At 31.4% G+C, this 14,460-nt stretch overlaps 2 protein-coding genes across 3 annotated transcripts; both read left to right on the top strand.

Moving 5' to 3' along the window:
* The first annotated feature begins 2,209 nt into the window (after nt 1–2,209).
* On the top strand, nt 2,210–6,394 carry LOC107634706 (NAC domain-containing protein 86-like). Of its 2 annotated transcripts, none has more exons than XM_021119587.2 (6): nt 2,210–2,282; nt 2,382–2,649; nt 3,672–4,222; nt 4,458–4,883; nt 4,982–5,063; nt 5,610–6,394. In XM_021119587.2, the coding sequence occupies exons 2-6, from the start codon at nt 2,493–2,495 to the stop codon at nt 6,290–6,292; spliced, it is 1,899 nt and encodes a 632-aa protein (XP_020975246.1). In that variant the 5' UTR covers nt 2,210–2,282; nt 2,382–2,492; the 3' UTR covers nt 6,293–6,394. The 2 variants fall into 2 exon arrangements, with proteins under 2 accessions (XP_020975246.1, XP_016193619.1); XM_016338133.3 differs by having other exon boundaries at nt 5,607–6,394.
* Nucleotides 6,395–11,015: 4,621 nt separating this feature from the next.
* LOC107631413 (plant/protein) lies at nt 11,016–14,332 on the top strand. The gene is made up of 11 exons (XM_016334848.3): nt 11,016–11,499; nt 11,957–12,059; nt 12,344–12,357; nt 12,451–12,669; nt 12,872–12,943; nt 13,144–13,230; nt 13,325–13,363; nt 13,444–13,548; nt 13,626–13,788; nt 13,890–13,999; nt 14,099–14,332. The coding sequence occupies exons 1-11, from the start codon at nt 11,278–11,280 to the stop codon at nt 14,183–14,185; spliced, it is 1,221 nt and encodes a 406-aa protein (XP_016190334.1). The 5' UTR covers nt 11,016–11,277; the 3' UTR covers nt 14,186–14,332.
* Nucleotides 14,333–14,460: the final 128 nt, after the last annotated feature.

Raw genomic sequence — 14,460 nt, 5'->3', positions numbered from 1 at the left:
GGATAACGGTTCTCCAATTACTCCATTATATACGAGTGATTTACTCAGTCACAGGTACGCTATTCACTCCAATCTTATTCTGAACTCACTCCAATTACTCTAATCTATTTACTCATACTTATTTGAGCGTTGGAGTCCCTTTTTAGGTACCCAACGCCGCCTCCTCAGGAGAAGACGATGTTCCACTCCCTCCACTCTAAGAAAAGCAAGTTCAAGCGCTAGTAGAATAAGCTATACCTCAGAGCTCACTTTCACACAAAAACAGTATCCATTGGATAGAACTTCTATCCTCCATAACTTTTACCAAATATATATAGAAAAGAATAAAGTCGAACATTTATATTCTATATCTATATCCTAACTAAATTCTAAGCCACAAAGAAAATTTTTTTTTTATTGACATGTGTCCTAAGAAAATGTACATTTTAAGAATACTATCAAATTAAAAAATATATTTATATTAAAAATTATTAAAATAATATATACATATTAAAAATCAGTTATTAAATTATTCATTATTATATATATATATATATATATTATTTAATTTATTTTTAATATATTTAAAATTTCAACATATATTTTGTTCGAGTAAATGACTATTTGATGTCTGATTATTTGTCTATATTAGCATGGTTGAAAAGTTATTGAAAGATAATTTTTTTTATATTTTTAATACATTAAATACATAAAAAGCTTAAAAATTTTAATTATTATATTTTTAAAATATGATCTTAAAGACACAAAAAAATTAAATTCTAAATTTAATTATTTTAATATAAAACATTTAATTATTCTAGTATCTGATTATTTTAATTTATTTGAAAAACATGTAAAAAATATACAAAAATATGTAACGATGAATTAGTGATTGATTTTTAGATGATGTTCAAAATTATTGTTAATTAATTTGTATTTTCTCTAAAAAATTTATATTTGAATAAAATAAAATCGCATTTCATGTTAGGATAATGAGGAGAAAAATCGTAAGCAAATATAATGAATTATTTCCGAAATTAAATTAAACAATCCCATGGCAGCATAAACTGAGAAAGGAGAAAAGCACCAAAAGATGGATTGGTGAAAGGGAAAGGGAAAGCATGAGATGACATAAGACTAAGTTATACTAATATACTACCTATTTAGTTAGGGAACATTTAATTTGCATCCATCTATCAGCTATATGGGAAAAGCATCAGATCACTCACAAGTCATCCTGCCATGCCACGTTGGTTCTTTATTCATTTCACGTGGCAAAATCTGGCCCCACATGGGTCCCACTTCCAAATTACCTTGGCCGATCCAACTATAATATATAAGAAAAGTATATACAACAACAAGTGATTACTCAAAAAATAATAATTTAATTAATTTATAATTATATTTAATTAATTTTATTTATTTTTAATTTATAATATTTATAACATTTTCGGTTGGAGAAATAGGAACGGAGATCACAAAATTTTTAACAATTTTGATTTTCAGTATATAAAAAAATTTATAAAATATATAAAAAAATATCCATTTAGTATAAAAAAGAAACATTATAATACTTAGTAAAAAAATATCTTAATGCCTAACATAAATATCATTCACATACAAATTTTGAATTCACCAAAGATAATTTGCTGATTTTTAGTTGGTATCCTCTTGTTCCTTACCATTGTTGATATATATAATCATTTTCTTTGCATGCACAAAATTTAAGTAATCAAAGTTCTTATTTAATTCATAATTTATATGGACTAAGATATAACTTTGAAAACAAAAAAATGGAGGAGCATACAAGTTGAATAAGTGGATAAGGAATAGTAGAGAAAAGGGGTGGATGATGATGAAACTCCATGCGAGTAGTAGTCAAGTGTGAACGGTATGTAGTTTTCTTGGGTTATGAGGAAGAGCCGCCAAAGTTGGTTTTCCTACTGTTGGTCACGTTAATGCAGATTCTTGGTCTGATGAAAAAGGTTTTGAAATGCATCCAATTAATATATTCCATGCATTGTCATGTGGAGCATACCAGAATCCAAGAAAGAACTACCAGGAAGCATAGGATCATTACCACACAAGAACACAAGCTTGAATACAAAGATAAAAAGAATCTTCCATTCCATTTGATCGAAAAAGAGATAGCTAGTGGGACAACCCCAATTTGCTTCTTCATTATATTCTCTTTTTGTCCTCTTTGTTAAAAGCCCAAGCAACCCCAACATTCCACCCTCCTCTTCCCTCACCTATTCTCTCGCTCTCTCTCATTTTTCTAGCTCCCAACGTTCCACATTAAGGTCTCTACTCTTTTAATATTATGTACATACAAATACTACTATATGTCGTATTATATTAATTTTGCTAACAAACTGTTCTTTTTTGTTCGTTGGTGACAGGGAGGGGAGAGCATTATTATTGCATCATTGGAGATCATCGCTTGGATTATTGAGGTTTCTGATAGTTTGTTAAGTGGGGTATTAGAGATCATATAATATTTAGATATTATAATGGCACCAGTTTCATTGCCTCCTGGTTTTAGGTTCCACCCTACAGACGAAGAACTGGTTGCTTATTACCTTAAAAGGAAGATTAATGGCCGTAAAATTGATCTGGAGATCATTCCTGAAGTTGATCTATACAAGTGCGAACCGTGGGACTTGCCAGGTACATATATTATATACATGCATGTCTATATCATATATTTTTCTTAATTTGGTTAAGGGAAAGAGATACACATATATTAATTTAGGGTTAGCTAGCTAGCTATTCTGAACGTCAACACATAGAGTAATGAGAAAAATAGTGGGATTCCCAATGCAAGTAATTAAACAAATAAAAACAGTAAAAAAGAAAGATTCACCCCATACTTGATTACTTGTATGATGCGCTTGGACAAGAGGTTGAAATTGAGAAATTGAGATTGGAAAATAAAAATTGGGAGGTTGAAGTTAAATTAAGTTTTTGTATTTTTTTGTGTGTAAAATATATTAGATTAAATTATATTTTAATATTATATTTAATTTAAAATAAATATAAAGATTGAATGTAGATTTAAATTTGATTTAGTAAAGTTTTAAATAAATTAAGTTTTGTTTGTATTTTTTTAAAATATAAATATTTTGTTTTATGTTTGATAAATTAAAAAATTTATATATTTATGTTTGTAGTTTTTTAAAATTAAAGTTCTTTTAAAAGTACATAAGAAAAAGTTTTTTAAAATTAAAAAATTTAATATAATCTCGTATATTTATTAATATTTAAATTTAATTTTTATTATATTATTATCTATTATAATATTTTTAAATTTTAAAAATTATATTATTAAAATACTTGTTATTACTTATATTTATTAAAAATTATTTTTAATTTAATTTATTAAATATAAATATTACAACTTTTAAAAAATTATTTTTAAAAATTAATTTTTATAAACTATTTTTAAAAAATAAAAATTTTATCACATTAAGTTTTAAAATTTAAAAAATTAAAATTTATTTAAAAGAATATTATTAAAATTTTAATATGACTCCAAAATTTTAATTTCTTATATTTTTATTTTATATTTTAAGACTAAAATTTTAATTGGAATATATGACCTTTTTTATCACTGAAAACAAACACTACCTAACTATTTTGTATTATCCTTTATATTGACTCAAGGAATATTTATTATTAATATTATACAGGGAGGTCGTTGTTGCCGGGTAAGGATTTGGAGTGGTACTTCTTTAGCCCTCGGGACAGGAAGTATCCAAATGGGTCAAGAACTAACAGAGCAACGAAATGTGGGTACTGGAAGGCCACTGGAAAGGACAGGAAGGTAAATTCGCAGAGCCGCGCCGTAGGGATGAAGAAAACCCTTGTGTACTACCGAGGCAGGGCGCCTCACGGGTCTCGCACTGGTTGGGTCATGCACGAGTACCGTCTTCATGAGAGGGAATGCGAAACCAATGCTGCTTCTGGCTTGCAGGATGCCTATGCTCTTTGCCGTGTCTTCAAGAAGGCGGCGGTCATTATCCCCAAAGTGGCAGATCACTATGCTGCTGATAATATCATGATGATGACAACTGATTCTCAAGGAACACCCCAAGTCTTTGACACCATGCCTTGGGATCATCATATTGGGCATAATGGTAAATGCCCACACTTATCTCAAGATCCATTCCTCAATAACCTTCCATCTTCGTCATCCTCCTCATTTCCTCATTATGGAGCCCTAACTTACTCTCCATCTAAGGTGCCTAATACCTTTCTTTTATTTAAATTAAAAGTATTAAACTAAAATAAAGTGAACACTCACGTGTAATTGTTTTTTTCTAAAAGTTAAAAGTTGTTAGATAATAATTTAGTTAAATATATCGAATCATTTAATTATATTTAACTAGCAACTTCACGTAAAAACAATTGCACATAAATTTTTTCTAAAATCAAATTAATTATTATATATTTATGTATGTTTTTATGTTTTTCAGGTGGATGTAGCACTAGAGTGTGCAAGGATGCAGCACAGTTTTTCCATGCCTCCATTGGAGGTAGTGGAGGAATTCCCTAATGTGGGAATTTCAGAGCTCAACATCATGACACGTGGCACCACTTCAATGTGTGGAGGAAGCATGAACAATAACAATGAATCGGATATCTTGCAACAGATTCTTTCACTTGCTAATGCTAATGTTTCTTCCCATGAATTCACAAATCATTCAAACCATTCACACACATTATTGGGTGGCAACAATGCAAATTATGCTGCTCCTCATCATCACGAACATGATTTTGCTTTTAATGCTGGCACAAGTTACACTAATCACGCCGTAAATGATATGAACCCCATGAGATATGAAATCCAAGATCAAAACCTAAGAACAATAGAGATTGGAGATCTTGAAAGCGAGTTCAAGGTATGTTGTACATGACCTTATACCCATTACTTGCTACAATAAAACTAATGTTGGAACTTATATAAATGAGTGAGTACCTTATACCCATAATTTTGCAGAGCTTTATGGAAGAGCAAAAGACGGTTCCGATTGAGGATATATCAAGCTTCCAAACAAACATACAAGAAAATGAGGTTCAAGGTATATTAATTAGCCAACAAAGCTAGATAATTAGAAAACTTTATATATTTGCTCCTATTACTCTTAATAAATAAATGAGTGAGTACCTATCCGGTCTCGACAATTATTTCAAAAGGATAAGGAGGCCTCAAAAAAAAATACTCAATCCGGTTCCTGATATTTTTTTTAGATTGATTAGCCCCTATGCCAAAAAAATAACATTAATTTTTTTTTTTGCACAAGGGCCTCTTTGTCCTTTCGAGGTCATTGTCAAAGGCCGGATTGTGTTTTTTTTTTTGTTAAGGGTCTCGTTGTCTTTCGAAGTAATTGTCAGGAGTTATTTTGGATTTTTCTCTAAATAGATAAATGAGTTTTATTACTTTATTTCATCAAAGAGTTTAATAAATTTTTTTTTCTAGTTATGTAACACTTTTCTATCATTAAGCATGCATAACTATACACAATGCACATGCATGATTGCTGTTTCCCTTTGCCATGTATATCTTTCTCTTGTTTACCTTTTATTTTTCTTGAAAAAAAACATAAATAAAACTTTATTTGCAGCAGAATCTGAGCTACACAATAGCAACAAAGAATTCAGTGAAGCTGACATTGACAATTTCTCAATGGGGTTCATCAACGATGGTGACCCAAATGAGAACTTCATCGATGATGATGACAACATTGATTATTCAAATTCCACAAGCTTTGAGGTCCTTGAAGAAACCAAGGTTAGCCATGGAATGTTTGTGGCGACTCGCCGAGTAGCCGACACATTCTTTCATCAGATTGTTCCTTCACAAACCATCAAAGTTCAACTGAATCCAGTAACAATAATGGGCAACAATTCTTCCATGGAGATGCTCAAGAATAATCAAGAGTCTTTGTTCAAGAAGCTGATGATGATGAAGTCACCAAATACATTAGCAAGTGCTATTGTATTTATCTTTGCACTATTGTTGACGCTTTGTGTTAATTTGAAGGGGCAAGTTGAAAATTATTGGGCATCAAGAAGTGATGATGACACAATTAATGTGAAGAAGAAATGTTGTTATGATGCTAATAGCAGCATGAAGAGAATGAAACAAGTAGCTCACAAGATCATATGGAATCAGCAAGAAAAATCTTGGTGTGTTGGAATTAAAAGTGGGAGAGGATTTAGTGTGGTGTTGAAGAAAATTGGTATTTTCCTCTCCATATCTTTGGCTCTTTGTACCATGTGGGTTAACCATGTTACAATTAGTCCTTAATTGACCTAGTAATTTTATTTTCTTTTAGCTTCTAACTTAATTAAGGATTTCATTATTTAGAAGGATACTTGTATTTTCTTCTCACAACAATTCTTGTATTTTACTTGGTCAATATGTTATTTAATTAAGAATTAGTATTGTACTCAATTGTACCAATAGAAATTGATATATAATTCATTTTCATTTAATCCATTTATTTTGTTATTCAAGCATAGAAAAGAATCAGTGCGGACAACTACAACAACAATAACGAAACCTTGCCTCACTTAATGAAGCCGGTCATATGGATCAAACGATGTCATTAAACTCTATTATGTATCGTATTTATAAAAAGACGGTTTATATAGAGATCATGTTTAACTACTTTATAGATGATCTTTTTAATTTTTTCTCTACCTTTTACTCATTGTTCATCTTCTATCTCATTCATCCTCCTAACTAAATGCTCTATCGATCTTCTTCTCACATATCCAAACTACCTAAAACATGATTCTAGTATCTTTTCTATAATAAATGCTACTCCAACTTTCTCTCTTATATCTTCGTTCCTTATTCTATCCAATCGCATATGACCACTCATTCATTTGAATATCTTCATCTCCCTTTTGACCGCCCAACATTCTGTACCATAAAGTATAGCTGGTTTGATAGCAGTGTGATAGAATTTATCTTTAAGTTTTAAAGGCACTTTTTTGTCACATATAAAACCAGACACACTCCTTCATTTTGACTAATCTACTTGGATCCTATGATTTATATCATGCTCAATCTTTCCGTTATTCTGTATGATGCACCCAAAATAATTAAAAACTTTTAACTTTTCGTAAGATGTTTTCTCCAATCTTCACCTCTGTATTAGGGTTTGCCCTTCGACAGCCGAACTTACATTTCATATATTCCGTCTTGCTACTGCTTATGCACATATCATATATTTCAAAAGCTTCTCTCCATAAATCCAACTTTTTATTTAGATCTTCCTTTAACTCTCTCATAAGGACGATATCATCGGTAAAATTAGAGGTGACAAACGGACCTAAATCTGTCGGGCCGGCTCGCATAACCCGCCAAAAAAGATGGGCCGGGCTGAAAAATTGAGACTGTCACACATCAAAAGCCTGCTTAATCCGCACCGCTTAAACTGTGGGTTTTGGCGGGGTGGGGCGGGCTTCACCGCCGGGCTTAGGATTTTTTTGAAGATGTTCTAATTTAGTGTTTTGGATTATGTTTTACGTTTGATTGATTATGTTCTAAACTTGTAGATATTTAATTATATATTTTGGACAATATTTATTTTACTTTGGACAATGTTGGTTTTATTATTTTGTTTCAAAAAATTTGGTTTATGATTATATTTATTAGATATTTATAATTATAAAGACTTTAATGTTTGTGAATTTACATATTATAATTTTTTTATATTTTTAGAAATTATAAATTTATTAAAATAGTTGTGAAATTATATATATTATTTAATAATTTTTTTGTAATTTATATTATTTAATACTTAATAGTAAAAAAAAAAATAAAAAAGGAGATTTGGTGAGCTTGGCCCACCAGCCCGCTGTTAGGGGTGGCAATGGGGCGGATTTTTGCTCTACCCGATCCCGTCCCGCCCTACAAAAAACCCGCATCAAACCCGCCCCACCCTACCCGTGGGTTGTAAAATGTTAAACCCTAACCCGTCCTTGCGGGTGCCCGCCCCGCCTCTACCCGCCCCTATAATTATTAAATCTAACAAATAAAATTAAAATTTAAAAATTATATAACCACCATTTATATATATAATATAAATTAAAGTAAAAATTTATATATGATATAATATTATTAATTATTTTACTAATTATTTTATATATGTTACACATATTATATATTAAAAATATATATATTTACATATATATTATATATACTGGGGCGGGTTTAACCTAAACCCGACCCCGCCCCACCCCGCCTAAGAACCCGTCCCGGTGCGGGGGCGGGTAATTACCCGCCTCGAGCGGGTAGGGGTGGGGTGGGTACCCGCGGGTTCGGGTAGTGTTGCCACCCTTACCCGCTGTTAAGCGGAGTGGGGTGAGATTTTAAGACGGTTTCATTAGGCGAGGCGGGGCGAGTCAGCCCGCCAAAGGGTGAGCTTTTGGCGGGGCAGGCGGGGCCAGCTTTCTCGCTTGCCACTCCTAGACAAAAAATATACACCATGATACAGGTTCTTGGATATACTCTATGAATACTTTCAAAATTAATGTAAAAATGTATAGACTTAAAAATAATTTTTTGTGTAATTCTATACTAATAAAAATTTTTTCTGTCACACCACCTTCACACTAGTTATAATTCTATCATATATGTTTATAATTACATAGATATATACAATAAGACTTTTCTTGACACTCCATCGTACATTTTTTTCAAATATAAGGTAACAACTATAAGATGATTTTTTTTTCATATATATAACATTTTCAGTTCCCACTCTTTGCATGTCATTAATTTTTTTTTGTTAAAATAATTTTGACAAAAGATTCCTGTATTATTAGACTAATATTTTTAATCCCATAGTTTTATAAAAAAAAGAATTGGTTTCAACACACAGCCTATTCACGCACACATTAAATACTCTCTTTACATATTCTACTTATTAAGAGAGATTCGAATTCATGTGGCATTTTTAGAAGGCAAATGTATTTGCCATTATGATAAAACTCAGCCAAAAAAAAAAAAATAGTGAAAACATTCTTAGGTAGGTAATTAATTGGTGTTTTTTATTTTATATTTAAAAAAAATAAATTCTTTTAATTTTTTTTAATATTTGAAAAAATAAAATATAATTTTTTATTATGAATTTTATAAGTGTGATAAAAAAAATATGAAACAAAAAATATTAAAAAATTAGAAATCATACTTTACTTTTTTAATTGTTAAAAAAAATTGAAAAGATTACACGTTCCATGATTAGTATTACAATATTCTCTATTGAGTAGAAAATAAATTCTTATTGTGATTTTTGAAATTCACGCAATTACTTAATTTAATCATTGTTCTAATTTTAGTATTTTATCATAATGATGATCTTTTAGATCAAACTTCAAATACCATTGCTAACTTAGTTATTGAAATGCTGATGTTGTTCTTTTTTGTTATACTAGAATGTTCCAACAAGTAATTGACGTGACCAAATTATAATTAAACTCTGACTAAATTTGGATAATTACATAAATAAAAATTTTCTCGAATAGGAGGAGTTTATTAGCTTGAGAATTCTTTTTCAGCATTTAGTTATTCATTTCCTAAGCACCTTAAATAATTTATTCAATCAGATAAGTGGCATGAAGGTGAACGAGAGGATACACAGAAGGAGTTGCACCCAACAAGAGGAGTTATTGAAGGAGATAGAGGCAAGGCAATCAAACCTTTCCATGTGTAGTGAAAAGGTAATTTGATGTTTAATGTTGGTAATGAATTTCAGGAAAAATGCATCTTCAAAAATGTTTTGATGGACAGTGTATAAAAGTATGCATTGAGCCGCCAGCAAAGACGCAGTTAATGAAAGAATTAGAATTTGGCAGATTGGATTTGTACATGTTTGACTTAGTGAATTCATCTTCCACAGTCCTTTATAGGAATAGATTTTGTTAACACTTGAGCTGAAGCAAAAACATCATGAAAAAATAAAATAAAATAAAAAAGTGAAACATCAGAAACTATTTACGAATATTTTGATATTTATTCACATTTATATCATGACATATGATATTCCATAAATATCTGATTTTGAAACAATAATCCAATGTCATTGACTTATTGTGAATCTGGACTTTGTCAGCAAACACGAAGGAGTCAATTTACACATGATTCGTGAAGCTGTCTATCACGGGACCATACACCGTACCATTCATCATTTTACATTTTCTCAGATGCGTCACTCGCTTCAACACGCTTTGAGATTTACACCATAATTGTCTTACCCTATGGTATCTTAGACTCCAATTAGTAAAAAAATATAAGGTTAATTACATTTCATTTTTTCATTTTATATTATGTACTTATGTGTTATGTATCTTGATTTCCGACAATTATCAACTACATACTATAATGGAGCCCTATAAAAAAGCGGAGTTTAGGTCCCTTTGTTTTACCAAAGTGTTCACACTTCACAGCCGGTTTATTTATTTATTATTTTTAACATAGCTGATATCAAAATTTATTATACAAGTCACAAGATAACCTTTTTCTTTTCCTGAACGGCTCATATGACAACTTCAACTAAGCTCTTGTGAGTCATTGGTTGAGGCGTTGAGCAAATATTAGATAATAAATTTATCAACTAATCTGGATGTAGTAATAATTTTTGTTAGTTACAAGAAGCTGCAAGCAGGGAATGAATGATTTTGATTTTGATTTTGATTTGGAGTGTAGAGTTGTGAAGATGAGGTAAGGTGAGTGCACAGCACATGCTTGATGAATTGATCACTCATACATTGCAGAATGCAGAGAGTATCAAAGTGAATAATAGGGAACAATAAGTACCATCAATTTAGGAACCAACATAAATATACAAGTTGAAAAGAACATGACAAAATAGCCCAAAGATAGGTTCACGGGTCACTACACTATTAACCTCTTTCTAGTAAAATAAAAGAGTGCGAATCCCACTAGCTACATGCCAACAATTCATTTCATACTATATATTTCAACAATATTATTTCTTTATTGCAATCCATTTAATATTATTTCTGCACTCTCAAGTCTGAATCTCCATCTATATTTCATTATTCTCATCACAGAAACTAAAGCATTATTTATCAGTTTAGCTTGGCTGCAAAACATAATTGCTATAGCAAAAAAGTTTATTAGCTTTCTATTATTACCTTCTAAAAGGTAGCTTAAAATAATGACTATGAGCAAAGTGTGGCAAATATATAATTAGCTCAACTGTTCACATTATTTGTGTATAGCAACAGGTTTAATTACTTTATCACTCATTCACCTTCATGGACTCAGCTCCTTGTAGTTCTTGGCTGCAAGCCTTGTTCTCTCTCTTGGCATTGGTTTGGGTCTTGAGCTGTTGTGGAGGTGTTCGTGGAGGGACCACCCCAACAAAAGTGAGCAGCTTCTCAAAGGTGGAGGATGCTGTGAACTTCCATATTTATTATGGCCAGACCTTCAAAGTCATTAAAAATGCTATTGATGGCCAGAGCTACCTTCTTCTCCAGGTAATTCATCTTTGTGAACATTTTTCTTTTCATTGTCTTTGAACTCTTGTATTAGGATTGCACTGTATCCTTAAGATTTGTTTATTTTTCAGTTTACAAGGGTAAACAATGACATGGAAATGAGAGGGAGGTGAGGTCCTTAACATGAGTGATTGTGTTTTTTTAATCTTTACCAGCAAAGTCATTTGTAGATAAAGATAAGGGATTTTAAAATAAAAAATGACATTGGCATAACAAAAGAAATAGATAACATTGATCTGAAAATACTCAAAATAGATGCTGATGAAGGAATAGCTTCTCATCTTTTGGGAAACATATGAGTTAGGAATTGCACTCTTTTACTTTCTTTTTTTTCTTCCTTTTATAAGTTTACCATGTGTACTGTATTTTCCCTGCTAATTAAGCTGTATTTCTCAGCTACTCATTTTCTTCCATCATTTTGCTGTGTCATTGGCAGAATAATTCAAGGATTGCATCAAGGACTAAATACTGCACCTCAAGAATCAAATCATTTGTCATTCCATTGTCAAACTATTCTGTTGATACAGATTATTTTCCAGGTATATACCCTGCTTATCTCATTCACCTTATGATTTCTCTTCTTAACTGGGAACCAAAATGTTAAGCATAAAAAGGTAACACATCCTTTGATCTACCAAGAAACTAATGCAGTAACCCTTTCATTGTATTTGTCAATATTAAAAAGATTTTGCAATTCATTTTTAGCCAATTCTTATTGAATCATATACTTAAAGGATGTCTTAATACAATAATGCTTTCTTTTACCTTTGTTGCCCCTAACTTGTTTGTCATTCTTTTCTTTCTGCTGGGATTGGAACTCAAGTTTCCTTCTTAGAGGTGAGAGTCTTTCACTACTCCAAGTTTACATGTTAAACTTCAAACGATCATGATAGAAGGATTTTCATCTAATCTTTCCCTTGTTTAGAGCAGATTTTAGGTTTGCTGGAGAGCTTGAAAGGCATAACAGCAGACTCGGTGGCTTCTCCATGTGTCTTGAAATTGCGTCAAGAAGGGCAGATTCAAATATTAAACAAAAGTGATTATCAACAGATTGCACAGTTCTCAGCACACTTCTATAGTGACACTGATCAACAACCAGCTTGCAACTTTGCAACTTTTGTTCCCTTTGTCGAGGATACGCCTTTGCAGGTAAGCACCTGAAGATCATGCACTGGCTAGATTTTCAATATCCAAAAGGACAGAACAATATTTTTTTTTTACTTGGAACAGTGGACATAGGGTACCAGGTTAGCTTGTACACCTGGCTATTGAAGAGAGATGTATGTACTTATGATAATGAAGATTTTCTTTGCCTAGAATGTTTGAAAACTAACTGTGTTTACTTTGATAGAGAGCAGAGTGGATCAAGTATATTGGAGCTTTTGCAAATGTTGAAGCCAGGGCCAATCAAGTTTATGCTGCAGTAAGAACACTCCTCTGTTCCACCATCAGTAATTGTTTATATATCATTATGAAGAGTATTTTTTCTCTGTAAATTTTTGCTATCATCAGTAACCTGTAGACTAGTATATTTAAAATGAAAGCTACAGTTGGATAATGCACAATGTTTTCATAATTTTATGAGATATATTGCTCTGACAAAATGGTTTATCATTTGTGTAGGTTAAGGAGAACTATTTGTGCATGGCTAAACTCACAACGAATCGAACATCATTCAAGCCAACAGTAGCTTGGATGAAGTATGATAATGTATGTATCAGTATCACCAAACTCCAGGACACACCCTTTTATCTGTCATCTTCAAACTATATATAAGGAGCTATTGAGTGTTTTATCTTTTCAGGGTGTTTGGTCTTTTACAAAGGAAGCATATCAATTGAAGGTATGAAAGCATTGCTGTTAGATAAACAAGCCTTTAACACTTGATCTTTGTTAATTTTGATACACAAACTATTCAAGCAGTATGTAGAAGATGCGGGAGGAGAGAATTTGGATGCTTCTATAAACAAGAACACTTACAATGTCTCTAATCCTGATGATGTAGAGGAACTCCATGCCATCTTATGTGTAAGTTTATTATGATTATGTGATAATTGTTTGTCATAATTCTTTATCTTTATCTATGATTTTTTTTTCCCATGTAGACCGTGGAAGTAGTCATCGACGAAACATTAACTTCTGATCCAGCCAACTACATGCTATCAACATTTATCCAAAATTTAAACATTGAAGATCGTTCTTGTTTTTCCTTTCTTACAAACACAAGCCTATGGAGATATGACAAAAGGATTCAAAATTATACACTAGGTAACTACGAAGTTATAAGTTATAACTTGTTGCATTTACCTCACTAATTTAAGCTACTTGATAACTAACTAACTAACTTTCCATGGTGCATGTATATGTAGATTGGTATAATGGAGCATTGGCCCAACCTCAATTGGTATTAGCAGATCTAATTGAAGTTTTATTTCCTACCGGAAATTACAATATGACCTACTTTAGGAACCTTGCAAAGGTATGATTTCATTAAATTCTTGAGAATAAAAAGAGAATTTGCAAGATGGTGTTTGGTATTCCTTCCCTAACTCTCAAGGTATTTCCTGTCTTCTTGCAGGGAGAAGCACCTATAAACATTGGTCCTGAAATGTGTGATAGGAATACTTCCACTACAATGGACCCTACAGTAGTAGCATGTGGATGATTATATCTTAAATCTCAAATTACTTTTTTCTTTTAAAAAAAAATATAGGATCTATACATTTTTTAGTTATTATTATTTGCACTCAGCAATGAGTATCGATAGTTCTATACACAGAATGTAATAATGCCACTTTTTTGTTTGGTACCATTTTAACTAAAATTTATCGTCTATCTACATGCTGAGACAAAAAAACACTAAAAAATATTACATAGCATTGAGTTAAACCAAGATTATAGGGCTTAGCCTTAATTGATATAACGATGGGATAATTAGAA

The sequence above is a fragment of the Arachis ipaensis genome, chromosome B3, assembly GCF_059453495.1.
Source record: "Arachis ipaensis isolate K30076 ecotype BB chromosome B3, ASM5945349v1, whole genome shotgun sequence".
NCBI lineage: Eukaryota > Viridiplantae > Streptophyta > Magnoliopsida > Fabales > Fabaceae > Arachis > Arachis ipaensis.
The sequence above is the reverse complement of the archived record's forward strand: the minus strand, read 5'-3'. Positions and strand labels throughout refer to the sequence as shown.

Bases quoted from the DNA above. Each gene is read 5' to 3' on its own strand.
- LOC107634706 (XM_016338133.3), top strand. From the start codon at position 2,493: ATGGCACCAGTTTCATTGCCTCCTGGTTTTAGGTTCCACCCTACAGAC. The intron at 4,884-4,981 runs GTATGTTGTACA...ATAATTTTGCAG, and splicing joins ATCTTGAAAGCGAGTTCAAG to AGCTTTATGGAAGAGCAAAA. The intron at 5,064-5,606 runs GTATATTAATTA...CTTTATTTGCAG, and splicing joins ACAAGAAAATGAGGTTCAAG to CAGAATCTGAGCTACACAAT.
- LOC107631413 (XM_016334848.3), top strand. From the start codon at position 11,278: ATGGACTCAGCTCCTTGTAGTTCTTGGCTGCAAGCCTTGTTCTCTCTC. The intron at 12,670-12,871 runs GTAAGCACCTGA...TTACTTTGATAG, and splicing joins TCGAGGATACGCCTTTGCAG to AGAGCAGAGTGGATCAAGTA. The intron at 14,000-14,098 runs GTATGATTTCAT...GTCTTCTTGCAG, and splicing joins ACTTTAGGAACCTTGCAAAG to GGAGAAGCACCTATAAACAT.